This window comes from Girardinichthys multiradiatus, chromosome 14 (assembly GCF_021462225.1).
Source record: "Girardinichthys multiradiatus isolate DD_20200921_A chromosome 14, DD_fGirMul_XY1, whole genome shotgun sequence".
Taxonomy (NCBI): domain Eukaryota; kingdom Metazoa; phylum Chordata; class Actinopteri; order Cyprinodontiformes; family Goodeidae; genus Girardinichthys; species Girardinichthys multiradiatus.
In genome coordinates, this window is record NC_061807.1 from 21,686,638 (window position 1) to 21,702,823 (window position 16,186).

Consider the following 16,186-nt stretch of genomic DNA (forward strand, 5'->3'; position numbering starts at 1 on the left):
GATGTGTGTGGTGCCTTGTCTTCTGCAGCAAGCTGTAACGTGATCTGAATGCTGCTGCGCCACTAACTCCATCTGAAGCCTGTTTAGTGGATTAGCTCGCTTTATTTTTAGCCTCTGTTAGAGATCACATGGAAAAGATAATTAATAAAAGGTCCAATCATAGATCAGCCCTGTGGTTGTAGACGGAAACCTTCACTTTGCACCTCAAGATGACAAAACAACAATTGGAAGAGTTTTGCTTTTTGACTTAATTTCGCACCATGATTTCTGCACCTGTACTTCATCTTCTGCATCTAAGGAAAGCTAGTTGAAGGTTGTAGGAGATCTTGGCTTTAAAGCAAGGATCAGACTTTAAATCCAGCCATCATTGTGGGCGTAAGTTCAGCTTCCAGATGTTTTCCCACCTGCACGCTCAGAATACATGTGCAGCAAAAGCACCTGCAGAACAACCCTCCACTCAGCAGCTTGTGAAAATGGGCTAGACCCGGACAGTTATGCTGTTGTATCAGCACATTTCCGCTCTTCCCAGCTGTAATGAAACATTAACAAAATAGTGAAAAAACTGTACGCTGTGACAGCAGGCTGGTACAATGCAGCAGCTTGAAGAGGAGCTGGAGGGGGTTGGAAAAGTTCCCAACAATCTATTTTAATGTGCTCCTCTTCAGCAACAAGGAAGAAAAAAATGCTTTACCGCTGTTGCTGATATTGTAGCACTGCAGTAGAAATTTCACAGAGCACCTAAGTAATCAGGTTTGAGGTTCTACCAATATGGTGCTTTTTTGATTCCCTTTAAAAAGGTGAGGACTGGAAAGGAGTGCATTCATCCATCCATCCATCCATGCTGCAAAACAGACTACCTTCTGCACAACCTGAGCTCAGAGTTCCCTGGGGATGTTGCTACATTCAATTCAGTTTTATTTATATAGCACCAATTCACAACAAATGTCTCAAGGCACTTCACAACAGTCAGGTACATACATTCCAATTAATCCTAACCATTGAACTGCAGTCGGAGTTAGTTACTTATTCAAACTGGATAAAAGGTTTTTCTGTCTAAGGAAACCCAGATTGCATCCAGTCAGTGACCCTCCTCCTGGATGAGAGACAGTGGACAGTCACTGGCGTTGACTTTGCAGCAATCCCTCATACTGAGCATGCATGTAGCGACAGTGGAGAGGAAAAACTCCCTTTTAACAGGAAGAAACCTCCAGCAGAACCAGGCTCAGTGTGAGCGGCCATCTGCCACGACCGACTGGGAGTTTGAGAGAAAAGAGCAGAGACACAAAAACAACACAGAAGCACTGATCCAGGAGTACTTTCTATGGGAAGGAAAAGTAAATGTTAATGGATGTAGCTCCTTTAGTCGTTTCACCTAGAAAGAAAGAACAGATAAACTCTGAGCTAGTTTTCAAGGTTAGAGTCAAAGAGAGCACATAGAGTTAGTCACAGTAGAAGCTCTGTCAGTAGCTATGTCTAGGAGAGAGAAAAGGTTAAACACTAAAAGACAGGGCCATGTGGATCATCGATAGAGGTAAGCATTAAGTTGTTGCCAGCAGAAGCTCGGACGATGCCCCTCTCCAGAAAGGTGTCACAGGTAAAAACAGAGTCAGGCCAGGTGTAGCTTCTAGGAAGAGAAAAGAGGGAGAACATAAAGTTAAAAACTGAAATAACAGCAAATAATGCAGAATTGGAGAGTAGTGTGAGAATGTAGCAAAGAGGGTGAAAGTGGTCATTATGTCCTCCAGTAGCCTAAGCCTATAGCAGCATAACTACAGAGATAGCTCAGGATAAACTAAGCCACTCTAACTATAAGTTTCACCAAAAAGGAAAGTTTTAAGCCTAGCCTTAAAGGTAGACAGGGTGTCCATCTAGAGCCCACTGGTGGTCATTGTTATACTAAAAACTACAAGGATTGGGATACCTCTCTCTGTCAGACTGATTATAACCAGTGGAAAAGAGAGGGGGTCATACAGGTAGCAGAAATGGAGGGTGTGTTTGTACCTCAACCATAACTGAGCCGGTTTAGGCTAAACCTGACTCCCCCTTACTCCATCCAACAGGGAGGGAAGAAGATGGAGGTAAAAAAATAAGGAAGATAGCTCAGGATAACCTAAACCACTCTAACTATAAGCTTTATCAAAAAGGAAAGTTTTAAGGCTATCCTTAAAAGTAGACAGGGTGTCTGCCTCACGGACTAAGCCTGGGAGCTGGTACCACAGGAGAGGAGCCTGATAACTAAAGGATCTGCCTACATGACAAATTGCTCCTCGATGCTTACTTTTAGAACCTGCCAGGAGTTCAGTAACAATTGGATGCCCAGTCCTCAGTGGTTTATGGAAACCAAAGGCCCAATTCTGTTTTGCAAAATTGCCCATCTCCTTCTGACATTTACTTGCTAACGATTCCAAGTACTTTCCCAGACACATTTATATACTTGGACATCTAAAAGAATTTGAATATCATGAAAAGGTTCAACTTTTATGGTCATCTCTTCAGAAAGTAAAACTATAGATTCATTGAACATAGAGTGAAGTATTTCATGCTTTTATTTCTTGTATTTTCTATAATTTGTGGCTTGCATACAATGGAAACCCAGAATTAAGGCTCAGAAAATGTGAATATTACATAGCACCAGTTCTAAAAACCCATGGCTATATTACGGCCCACACAACCATGGGGAAGACTACTGACTTGACAAATTGACACCCACCACAAGGAGGGTAGGCCACAAAAGGTCATTGCTACAGAAGCTGGTTGTTCAAAGTGCTGTTTCCAAGCATATTCATAGAAAGTTTAGTGGAAGGAAAACCACTGCCTTGAGAGGATTGTCAGGCCAAATCCATTCAAGAAGTTGGAGAAGCTTCACAAAGAGTGAACTGAGGCTGAGTCAGCATATGAAGAGCCATTGCGCACAGACGGATCACCAACAAGGGATACATATGTTGCATTCTTGTGTCGAGCTATTCCTGAACCAGAGATGTCAAAAGAAGCTTACCTGAGCGGCAGAGTAATTGAAAAACAACAGGCTCAACAGCCATTACATGCATGCTGCTGATTTATGTTATTGAATCAATAATTGAAAGTGAGCATGTTCTAAATAGCAGTTGGGAGTTTAATCGGTGAGGTCAATCACTGTAATAAAAACAGGTAATCCTTATTTAGGATAATGGCAGCAACTGTTGTGCATGTTGGTTATTGTACTTTCCTCTTTTGTTGTAAAATGTATTATTTTTTCAGGACCTGCTATTTTTAGTAGAAATTTTAGAGAACTGCAGGAAATGAGAGGCTGCTCAGCCAAAATGATCTCAAATGCTTTAAAATAAAAAACGAAATCTTCTAAGCATCATTGATCAGTTTGAATACATCAAAATACTTGAAGAGGTAATGTTTTCTTATGCAGAAGAAAGAAATTCCCTTGAAGTGAGAAGAATCCTGGTTCTAGACCAACAAATATTAACATTAGGCAAAACCAAGCAATGCAAAGAAGCTGGAGTATCTAGTCCAATATTTCTGTGCTCAACAGCCTGTTCACAGCTGCCAAAAATCTGGTCGATTCCACGCAACACAAATGTGAAGCAGCTCTCAGAAACAGCTGTTATGTAACAAAATATTTGTTCGGTGATTCATAGGTAAGCTAAACCTTCAAGCATACTTTGGTTTACACGGTAAATAATGAGTCAAGATGTCTGTGATGACCTTTCATGTCGATGCACTAAGGAGGTTGTGTGGGTTTAACATCTGCATTTTAATGAGGAATTGTTCTTTCAGAAGCATCGCAGCTCTGGAACAACTTGATACAGTGGCTCTCTTCTCTTCTAGGGTTAATGTGCGTGTTGACGGACAAGTGCACATAAACGCATATATACATGCATGTACAGAGGCTCAATGGACCATCACAGAGGCGCTGTCCGTGGTGCTGCTGCAGTTCTGCACCTCAGAGCTCCAGTCCTATGGCTTCTATGGTTCTATACTGCCCAACATTTCCTTTCTTCTAATTAACCAGATCCCAGTCAAACTCATGTCATTAAAGTGCCACTGTGTTATTACGTATCAGTGGGATGTTTGATGTTTTGACAGAATTTAGCAAAGAGGCGTGCTTTCAACCTTTATTCGGTTAACAGTTTGGATTTTACAAACGTAAATATAATTTCTGTGCAGTTAGAATTATCACTCTGCGAACCGCAATGAAAACTTCTAACTCTACCATAAAAACATGCATAGAATCCAGCCGCTTCTGGCACTAATGGGGGTTTGTATTTGGCTACATGTGGTTGTTTAACCAACAGTTACCCCTCCCTCCTCTCAATAAATAATAGAGGGGTACAGAAAGGGGAAACTGCAGCTGATTTGCTGATGTCAGGCAGCCAGTGCAGCATTTCATGGTGCAGGGTGGAAACGCGCGGTGCTATCTGCTTTCAATCCGTGCTCTCAGTGAATACCCGCTCCTCCCTCCCCCCCAAAAAAAATTTTTTTTTTCTTTTCTTTAAAACAAAAAGGAGAAAACCTCACACATGCGAGCCCGACAGGAAAGATGCCGCCAGCTCTTAGGATTTGGGCTCTGCTGTGTGTGTCGCTGTGCAGCCTGTGTCAGCCCGCTGATCTGAAAAAGGCTTTCCGATGTCCTTCAACATGCAGCTGCACCAAGGAGTCCATCATATGCGTCGGGTCCTCCAACATCCTGAGGAGTGCCCCCAACGAAATCACTTCACTGTAAGTAAAACACCAGCCATCTTATTGGGGTTTTTTTTTTTTTTTTTCTATCGTTTCAATTATTTATTTCACATACTACCTGTATGGGACACTGTGTGTGAATCTAAGCTCGTAATTAGAAAAATCTCGTTTTACCATGCAAGCTGATGGCACTCCGTGTTCTGCTTATTCCAAATATGTATTTCGCTTGTTTTATCCAGGAGTATCGTCAATGGGACTTTCTCTGATGTCAGAGAGGCAATGTTTGCCCACATGCCCACCCTCCAGCTACTGTAAGAAAACGTTTACTACCTCTAATACCTCTCAGATTGCATTCAACCTTGCAGTGAGCGCTCTTTATGAGCTTTACAAAGATGCCTATACCTGGGGCGCATATGACATACAGTATACAGTAACTCTGCATCACATCATTATGCATAAATAATGCAAGCCTCTATAGCTGACTCTATCACCTGCATGTTCAGTACCTTTGAGTCACTTACTGTAATATATTTTAAAGGTTTTCCAGCAAGAGAATCTTTAAAAGCACTGTACAGCTGGAAATGAATAATGCAAACACTCCTGTGTGCATTTAGCACACCCCCATTTGTATGAGGTGCTTTCAAGGGGCCGTCAATCTAAGTTGTTACTCAACCGCAGTGACAGCTTAGATGTCAGCATAAACAAAGGTGAAGCGGATGCACAGCACAGGGTGTTGAGGTTATTCCAATAGTCTAATGTTAGCCTGTTTTAGTCATTCCAATCCCAGTTTTAATGTAAGTTTGGCATCACTGTCATGTTGAAACAGCCAGCTGTGTCCAAGTTCCTTTGTTCTGGAATTTGATTTGAGGTAAGTTTAACAAATTTGAAGGCAGTCCTTATTCCTAATTCCCTTTAGTTTCTGTGTTTCCAACAACATGTTTGACAGCCGGTGCAGCGTTCACCTTACTTTGACTCATACTAACTCACTCTTTATTGTTTTGGCCAAATGGCTTAATCTTTTTCTCGTGAGATCTTCACATTTTCTGGGGGCAGCTGCAAATTTCAGCCAAGCTTAAAGGCATTAATTTTGGTTTAAAAGCTTCTTTGCTGGTTGGCACCCCCTCGGTCCATGTTGACATTATTAGACTTGCTTCCCTTCACAAAATGGTAACACATCCAAATCATTTGTACTTACATACAAACTGGCAATCGTACTTAATTGAAATGATTTGTGGATTTTAAGAGCCCCAAAGCAGGCAGGGTGCAGGTAAAATCACAAGAACAATGAATCTTTGATAACAAAACCAAAAATGAGCTAACAGTCAAGAAACATGGGAAAACTGGGAATAATGGGACCAGGACGCTAATTAATACAGAACTATGAAAACAGAAGTATGTACATCACGATACAACTAAACAGAACATGACTGAAGACTGAAAAAATTAACACAAAACTAAAAATGAAAGTGACAAAAGTCAAAGTCTATGGGATTATAACACAAAGACTTTCCAATCTGGTGTTAATCTACAGTTTTTCTTCTTAGTTCTTTACTGAGTTCCCTGGACTTTCGCAATGTTCTGAGTATTAATCAATGTAATCAGTGGTGTAAAACAAACAAAACAAAATTCTGCTGGCAAACAGAAACTAACAGCTAAAAATGATCATAGTCACCAACAAGCAGTCAATAAGTCTTGACCTTGTTAAATTGAAATACATTCTATAGCTGCCAACATTGCTTGGGAAAAGTAAAAGTTAAGAAAATGTACTTATTTCACACTGCATGTATAATTTTGACCCTTTGTAGATCTAAAATGATCCACATTAAACCTGTGCACCTGATGCATGTTTTTAAAAATCTGCTGTATCATCACTCCACCCTGAAAAATAAACAGCTGAACTAAATCAATAAAACCCGACACTTTATTTGATAATCATGCCCACAATGAGTGTATGTAAACATCTGAGCGAAACTCTGTGTTTTAGTCATGTGCGTCCAATAAAATGAATATATTTCATCGAAAATTTCTTTTTATTTCAACTTTACACAAGATGAGTTTTTTTTTTTTTTTTTTGTTGAGTAGAGAATTTTGTTTCAAATGGTAGAAAGACAATATTGTGACAACAGAAAAAACTGATTCATCTCTTGATTTCATGTTTATTTACATAATAAGTTGCACTTTAACATTTGGTTCAGTTTTGATCAAATGTTTTGTTTATTCTGTTCTGACGGGTCTAATGTCTTATCAATTGCAGACTTTTGAATTCTAACTCCCTGACAACTATAAGAGATGATGCTTTCTCAGGCCTTCCACATCTGGAGTACCTGTAAGTTGTTGCGTTATTAAGTTTTTATCCTTTAATAAGCGATGACCAAACATGTTGGAATCTTAATGCATTAAAATGCATTAAATTGAAACCACATAAATTGCTCCCTTCAATCACAGTTTTTCCATTCTGTACAATTGAATCATAACTATGGAAAAAATGAAACAAATCTTTTGACATTAATCAGAAAAGGGACCAAAAGGCCTATTGTAATTAGGCTGAAGAGCTCCACAGTTCAGTTAGGAGAATCTGTCAACATGGCAACTATTAGTTCTGAACTCCTCAGATCTAGTCTTTATGAAACAATGGCAAGAAAAGTCTTAGTTGGAAGAAAAGCATTAAAAGTATCATTTGTGGGGACACAAACATGTGGAAGAAGGTGCTCTGATCAGATGAAACCAAAACTGAACTTTTTTACCCACACACAAAACGCTATTTATAGTATAAACTCAAGCACCTCACATCCCACACAAAATTCCTACAGTGAAACATTGTGGTGGCAGCATCATGCTGTGGGAAGGCTTTTCTTCAGCACTGACAGACAAGATGATCAGAGTTGATGGGGAGATAGATGGAAATACTGGAAGAAAACCTGTTAGTGGCTGCAAAAGACTTGAGGCTAGGGTGGAGGTTTTCTTTCAAGCAGAACAACCCTAAACATAAAAACATGTTCATGTGTAGAATGGTCCAATCAAGGTCCAGGCCTAAATCCAAGTGAGCATTAGCTTGAGCTATTTTGCAGAAAGGAACGGGCCAAAATGTTGCTTAGATTTTCAAAGCTGGTAGGTATAAACATAAAGCTTGAAGCAGTAATTGCCGCAAAGGCCGGTTCTACAAACTGTTGGCTCAAGGGGGCGGAATACAAATGCACAACACACTTTTTAGGTTTTTAAAAATCCTACGTCATTTTTCCACCCACCTAAAAATGATGTGCTGCTTCATGTTTATTCATACAGTCATATGAAAAAGTTTTGGCACCCCTGATAATTTTTATTATTTTTATTTTTAAATCCTTGGGTGTTTGAATCAGCTTTTGCAGTATGATATGTCAAATCACTGATGGATACAGTCATTTTTTAGTAGTGAAATGAGGTTTATTGGATTAACAAAAAAAGCGCAATATGCATGAAAACCAAATTTGACAGGTGCATACATTTGTCATTTTATTGATATGAATACCTTTAACTACTTAGCAGTGATTTATTGAAACACAAAACTGGTTTGGTAAGCTTATTAAGCCTTGAACGCCATAGACAGGTGTTTTCAATTATGAGAAAAGTACTTCAGGTGGCCAATTGCAAGTTGTTCTCCTCTTTGCATCTCTTCTGAAGAGTGCCAACATGGGGGCCTCAAAACAACTCTCAAATGACCTAAAAACAAAGATTGTTTACAAAAAGCAATCTCAGAAATGTCAGCTGTCAGTTTCCACTGTGAGAAACATAATAATGAAAACGAAGACCGTAGGCACAGTCCTTGTTAAAAATATCAGCGAGGCAGAGAAGGATGATGAGAACAGTCAAAGACAACCAACAGAACACCTCCAAAGACCTACAACATCATCTTGCTGCAGATGGTTTCACTTTGCATCGTTCAACAATTCTGCAAACTTGCACAAGGAGAAGCTATACGGGAGAGTGATGCGGCAGAAGCCTTTTCTGCACACACACCACAAACAGAGTGGCGTGAGGTCTGCCAAAGCACAATTGGACAAGCTAGCTTCATTTTACAATAAGGTGCTGTGGACTGATGTAACAAAGATTGAGTAGTTTGGTCATAACAAGGGGCGTTATGCATGGCGGCAAAAGAACACAGCATTCCAAAAGAAACACCTTCTGCCCACTGAAAATTTGGTGGAGGTCCCATCATGCTTTGGGGCTGTGTGGCCAATGCCAGTACTGGGAATCTTGTTAAAGTTTTGGCCCGCATGAATAACTCAATATCAGCAGGTTCTTGAGAATATTGTTCAAGAATCGGTCACAAAGTTGAAATTATGCCGGAGATGAATATTTCAACAAGACGACGGCCCAAAACATTGCTCTAAATCTACTTAGTCATTCATGCAGAGGAACAAGTACAATGTTTTGCAATGGATGGCCATCCCAGTCCATAGACCTGAATATCATTGAACATCTGTGGGATGATTTAAAACAGGCTGCCACGCTCAGTGACCATAAAACATAACTGAACTGGAAATGTTTTGTAAGGAGGAATGGTCCAAAATACCTTCATCTAGGATCCAGACACTCATTAGAAGCTATAAGAAGGGTCTAGAGGCTGTAATTTTTGCAACAGGAGGATCTACTAAATATTGATTGATTTATTTTTTGTTAGGGTGCCCAAATGTATGCACCTGTCAAATTGCACATTGTTGATCCAATTAACCTAATTTCACTAATGAAATATTACTGTGTCCATCAGTTGTTTGATATATCAAACTGAAGTAGCTGAGCCAAACACCCAAAGATTTAAAAATAAAAATATTTAAAATTATCAGAGGTGCCCAAACCTTTTCATGTGACTGTAACTTCCATTGAATACATTGAAGTTTTTGGTTGTAACAAAACAAAATGTGGGAAAGTTATAGAAGTAATACAACTATATAATAATGCTTAATAGCATGTTACTATAACACATGCTCATGGTTTTTTTTCGTTTATTATCAATCCTCAGGTTCATTGAGAGCAACAAACTGGAGACGACATCTAAATATGCCTTCAGAGGACTCCGGGACTTGACTCACTTGTACGTCCTAAACTTATTTAAGAACCTTTTGTGTTCTTACATTTTCTCTCTGCATTTGCTGCGTATTCACTCACTAGAGCTGTTTTCCAGGTCTTTGGCAAACAACAACATAAAATTCCTACCCAGGGACGTTTTCATTGACCTGGACTCGCTGATAGAGCTGTAAGTTCACTACAGGTTTTATAAATGCTGTTAAAAGTCATAACATGGCTGTTTTATTTCTGCAATGACTCGCATTGGTTCTGCTGTGCAGGGACTTGCGAGGCAACGCCTTTGAGTGCGACTGCAGAGCCAAATGGCTCATGATGTGGCTGAAGAGCACCAACGCCACGGTGTCGGATGTCGTGTGTGCCGGACCGGAGGACATGAAGGGCAGGCGCCTCAATGACATGAGCAGCCTGCACGATGAGTGCACCTCGACGGGTAAGTACCAACAGAGCCAGCTTTGTTGCCGACAGCGGTGTCGGTCGACTCAGCAGGATCAATCTAGGAAAAAATCGCCTCATGATTTCACTCACCTTTCCACAGATTTTGTCCTTCATCAGTCTGTGGCGTCTGAGTCACTGTCTGTTGACACATTCAGCTTCAAGAATGATGTCTATGTGACTATTGCTGCTCCCAGCACAGACAGCTGTATGGTTCTACAATGGGACCACATTGAAATGAACTTCAGGACGTATGACAATATCACAGGTAAAGTAATCTCTTCACCCTGCATCCAAAAAAGTCCAAAGTTACTTTTTTTTGCCTTTTCCCCTCCAAAAAGACATGCTTTAAGGCTGATAAACCTATATTGTTCTTTATTTTAATGTGCCTAAACAGAAGAAAAGACAAATTCCTTTAAGCGTATCATTCAATTTCAACTAATGTGGCCTGCATAGTTTTATGTTTCACTTATTTTAAAAGGACCATAGGTTAAAGGAATATCAAAATAAAAATCCCGATGCATTAAAGTTGTCTTTTTAAATATAAAGATAATTAGATTTTCTGTATTTTTCATCAAAGTTACAGCAGTAGAAGGTCACACTGAAAGGTTTTGTATGTTCCATTCTCAGAAAGTTGCCCACCGGAAAATCATAGGTGGGGCACCTGCTTCTACGGTACTTTCTAAAAGTATTTACATCCCTACAGATTCTTCATAATTTCTTAAATCACATTTTCAAATTCTTATCTAACCAGAGCACCTCCTTCCACATGTTTGCTGTCTCCCCTATATGTCTTATTTTACATAAAGTTGTGGACTGTGTAGATAATTTTTGTCCTGTCTCCCACCCGAGCTGCAGATAACTGCAGCTCCGCCAAAGTTGCCGTAGTCCTCTCTGCTGCTTCTCTAATTAATCGCCTCCTTGCCTGTGAGTTTAGGTCGACAGCCATGTCTGGGTATGGCTGCAGTTGTGCTATACTGTTTTCTTGTTTGTTCATAGTTTGGTGACTTCTGAAGTGACGTCCCTGGATAGCACTGGTTTTATTAAGGGGTATCAGATTATAGGGCTTCAATACAAATGTAAGCCACATTTCAAATGTTTATTAAATTAATTTGTGCTGATTGCCTAGGAAGATCAAAATGAAAGACATTGTGAGTTCAACTGGCATGAATAGGTTGAAAGGCAGTTTACCTCCATTTCCAGTGCCAACCATCATGTGCTCTTCAGTAAAAAAAAAAATGTCTAATGCAAATGTGACAACAGTTTTAAGGTTAATTAAATGGCACTTTCATAAAATTCTCTGATTTTTTTAAGACGATTGAAGTATTAAAGTTCGCTTTAGAATGAATGCTTAGGGTGTTTTCATATCTAAGGTGTTTAGTCTGTATAAAACAAACTAGTTTGTTTCCACCCTTGGTGCAGTTTGATGTTTTGGTCCGCATCCCAACAATACAGAGACTGTTTGGTGCGGTTCTAAATTAACTCTAAATTAACATAGAGCTGTTCTTTAATGATGTGAACGCCAAGCCAAGCCAGCTTTATTAATAAGAATTTTAACAGCAGGTACTGAATTCAGTTCAATTCAGCATTATTTATATAGCGCCAATTCAGAACATGTCGTCTCAAGGCACTTCACAAAGGGTTTGGAAGGGTGTGGGTTGTTGGGGAGGTTGGAATAAACTACTGAGTGTTAGAGTTTGGCCATATTTAAATGGGCTATGTGTAGGAGCACTAAGTCAAATATTAAACTGATAAAGTGTGTCCATCTAGAGTCCACTGATGGTCATTGTTATACTAAAACCCACAATGATTGGGATACCTCTCTCTGTCAGACTGATTATAACCATTGGAAAAGTGAGGGGGTCATACAGGTAGCAGAAATGGAGGGTGTGTTTACACCTCAACCATAACTGAGCTGGTTTAGGCTAAACCTGACTCCCCCTTACTCCATCCAACAGGGAGGGATGAAGGCAGAGTTAAAAATAATTGTTGAGTGTTGTTTCCTGTTGCATTGTGTGAAAGGTGAGTAATTTTAAAATGGGCTTAGTCAATTCAATCGAATCATATAGATTTCGAGTCAGGTACATACATTCCAATTAATCCTAATCATTGAACAGTGCAGTCAGATTCAGTTATTTATTCAAATTGGATAAAAAGTTTTTCTATCTAAGGAAACCCAGCAGATTGCATCGAGTCAGAGATTTGTAGCATTCACTCCTCCTGGATGAGCATGTAGAGACAGTGGACAGTCACTGGCGTTGACTTTGCAGCAATCCCTCAAACCGCACAAAATGTTATGGGATTCGATCCAACAGAAACACCAGGTGGAAGCTGTAGGCTTGAGCCAAAAATCTTCAAACTAGTAAACAAAGGCAGTGCATCTTTTTTATTAGGCAGAAAACATAAAGCCCTATGCAACTTTTAAGACATATTCTTAAAATCATTCGGTATACTTCTCTGATCATTTTGCCTGAAATAGTCCACAGAGTAGCACCCAGCCTAAGGGTCAGATGAATCTGGATTAACACTGAAACAATGAGAGTTAGCTACTGCATTTCAGATATTACCAGCCTGTAACCTTTTAGGAGAACGACCCTTCAGAAAAGCTGAACTATCATTTTAAGCAAATGTCTCACTGATACCTCAGTTGAGTTTAATTGTTAATGTGCTCTTCTGTTTGCAGGTCAGTCCATTGTTGGTTGCAAGTCAGTTATCATCCAGGATGAGGTTTACGTCATTGTGGCTCAGCTGTTTGGTGGTTCCCATATTTACAAGTTTGATGATGACCAAAGCAGGTTTAACAAGTTCCAGGACACTGAAGTGTCCAAGATCTCCAAACCCAATGACATCGAGGCATTTCAGATTGGATCAGACTGGTTCTTTGTTATTGCTGACAGCTCCAAGGCTGGCTTGTCAACCCTCTACAAGTGGAATGATAACGGTTTTTACTCATACCAATCCTTGCATGAGTGGTTCCGTGACACAGATGCAGAGTTCCTGAACTTAGACGGGAAGGCTCATCTAATCCTGGCAAGTCGCTCGCAGGTTCCAGTGATCTACCAGTGGAGCCGGAACAACCAGAAATTCATCCTGCAAGGTGATATCCCCAGCATGGAGGATGTAGTAGCGGTGAAACACTTCCGGATTAAGGAGGAGCTCTACCTTGCCATGACTCGCTACATTGGTGACTCCAAGGTCCTAAAATGGGGACCCAAACAGTTTTCAGAGATCCAGGCAGTACCGTCCCGAGGCTCCATGATCCTGCAGCCGTTTTCGTTCAAGGATCGTTACTACTTGGCTTTGGGAAGTGACTACACCTTCTCACAAATCTACCTGTGGGATGACGACAAGAAAGTCTTTGACCGTTTCAAGGAGGTGTACATCCAGGCACCGCGCTCATTTACTGTGGTCTCCACTGACCGCAGGGACTTTATATTTTCCTCTAGCTTCAAGGGGAACACGCTGATCTATGAACACATCATTATTGACCTGACCTTGTGAGGGGCATGCCTTATTGTCCCTCATAGAACCAATTGTCTTCCATTCAAAGGATAAGTGACTGAAAAAAGGAACAAGACTTTAAAAATTGGTAAATTCCATTACATTTATTGTCATAACTCATATTAGAGCTTGGTGAAGCATTGGATTGACTTGTTCCTAACAGATGTCCATCTTGATAGATCCATGAGCTATAATAACTCCAAGAATCTTTACTTTTTCTCTGATTGTTGCCAACTGAGGACACAGTAGACATGTTTGCCTCCTTCATGACTTTAAGGCCTGTGATGTACGTTATGCTGTCCTTTCAGAGTAGAAGTGCAATGCTCTGATGGACTTATAGTGCCTCCTCCTGGCCATGATGAAGTATCACACCCTGTTTTTCCTTACAGGGAATCTCTTGAAAGCACAAACCTTTAACAATTATGGCTGAGATCTTAGAATGTAGCTGATTAGTGGAAACATTACTGTAGGTGCTATTTGCTGTAATATACACAGCAAGTTAATTAAATGTTAATAAATGGTTGTTTCAAGAAGTTCAGGATATAGATGATTCCACCTCAGATAAAGTTACTTGGATGGAGAGTTCTCATTTTGTTCCAACTTTAGATCAGAGGATGTATGTGTGTTCATCAGGTAAATTTGACATATTTTCAAGTCTAAAAAAGGTTTGTTGGTTTGTGACATAAGAGTTTTTTAAGCATCTGAAAGAAAAAAAGAAATGTAAATATATCCAGTGAAACTGAGAGCTTCTCTCTTTTCTGTTCTTTAAAAAAAACCTGAATGTTGACCTCTTACCAAGTGTACATATAATTAGGACTGCAATGCCACTACCTGTTCTCAAAAGTCTTGCACTTACTAACAAAAATCTGTTGTTACTGCAGCCTGCAACAGCATGACGTTTAGAAAAGGAATAACTTATTTTTAGAGAAACATGACAAAGCCTTTAAGTGCTTTAAAATGGGATGAATTGCGTTGCAAGTAAAAAATGAAATATGCAAGCTTTATAATTCTTTCGTAAGATCCTGTTTGAAGCTTATTGAATGTTTCTCTTAAAAACTGGTGTACATTCATTGAATTGAGTATTGAAATAAATGTGAAAAGATATGATTGTAAAGATGTCTTATTCACTGATCTAAAACTGTGGAAAATTATTTTCTGTCCACTTATACTCTCTTTTAAGGGGCAGAAATATTTTACTTTATAGACAAATGTGAAAAATGTTGCTTCTATGAATAAATTAATAAAAACAAAATCTAATAATAAATTACTTCAACTGAGTTTATCAAAACCATCTGTTGTAAACCCTTTTAGAGCAGCAAGATCCACCAGAAAGCTTCGTACTTGGTGAAGCTGTTGTAGGACCTAAATGCAGACATTAACATGGGAGGATCATGATGAATGGATTGTTTATTTAATGAAAGGCCAGAAACCATACAACACAAAAAAATCTAACAAAACTCAACAACAGCAATGACATAAAGAAAACAACATGAACACACTGGACAACAGAAAGCGAAAGGCTAATAGATGTTGGGAGGGGATGTGGTTATTGGAACAATACAAGCAGACACTGGGGGATAACCAGTGAACATGGAACAACTAGAACTACATTCAAACACAAATTGCCCAATCCAATGCCCAAAATAACGCAAAGCAAAAGAACCAGGATTCAGTTAAAAACAAACTCATGGTGCATAGAACTATAAAACCAAGTCAGTTGCACAGAAATAAATGTTTTATGGGAGCAGCTGCTGCACTCTAAACAAATGTGCCACAGTATAATTATTAACAAAGCTGTATAGACAAGTTTTAGATTAGCACTTGCTTTCAGCATGTCACTGCTGTCACCAGAGTTCTCTAACAAACCTCTGAGGTCTTCAGCTAGATTTATATTAGATTAAATTACACAAATGTGGACTCAAATTACTTATTAGGTGACATCTCAAGGCTGTTGAAAACATTGGATTTTTTTTAAGAGTAAAGGGGGTTAGGGTTACTTTATGTGAGGTGGTATTGAGAGGATGTGCTGAGTAGGAGCAGGACCCAAGCGGAAGCAGGAGAACTGGAGTGTCATGGTGAGTCGAAGGGTTTTAATAATAACAGAACAGGGAACTTACAGAAAGGAACTTAGGCAGAGTTACAGGCAGGAACACAGAGGCATTGAACAGGGAAGTTAGCAGTTGAATCCAGCAGAGAACAATGAAAACAAGAGGGTATAAATACTAGGATATGGAGGAGAATGGACCAATAGACAAGGAAGGTAATTGTGAGCAGCTGGTGGGATATAATGCATGACAACTGAAGGAGGGAGGGTAATTAACTCAGATAATCAGGGAGTCCAGGGAAATAACAAACATCTAATCGAACAGCAATAAGTAAACAATGGAACTAACTAAAGAGCATAAACTGAGACGAACCAGATGTACAAGGAAATACAAACTAAAACATCTAACTCAGGAATCGCAAAACGTTGTTGGACACCAGACTCACTGGTCCCACTGATGAACGTTCACCCCAAAAT

At 39.6% G+C, this 16,186-nt stretch overlaps 1 protein-coding gene across 1 annotated transcript; it reads left to right on the top strand.

The window, feature by feature from the left end:
* Positions 1-4,316: 4,316 nt before the first annotated feature.
* lgi2a (leucine-rich repeat LGI family, member 2a) lies at positions 4,317-14,769 on the top strand. The gene is made up of 8 exons (XM_047385041.1): positions 4,317-4,710; positions 4,911-4,982; positions 6,926-6,997; positions 9,668-9,739; positions 9,830-9,901; positions 9,993-10,162; positions 10,268-10,432; positions 12,848-14,769. The coding sequence occupies exons 1-8, from the start codon at positions 4,532-4,534 to the stop codon at positions 13,663-13,665; spliced, it is 1,620 nt and encodes a 539-aa protein (XP_047240997.1). The 5' UTR covers positions 4,317-4,531; the 3' UTR covers positions 13,666-14,769.
* The last annotated feature ends 1,417 nt before the right edge of the window (positions 14,770-16,186 follow it).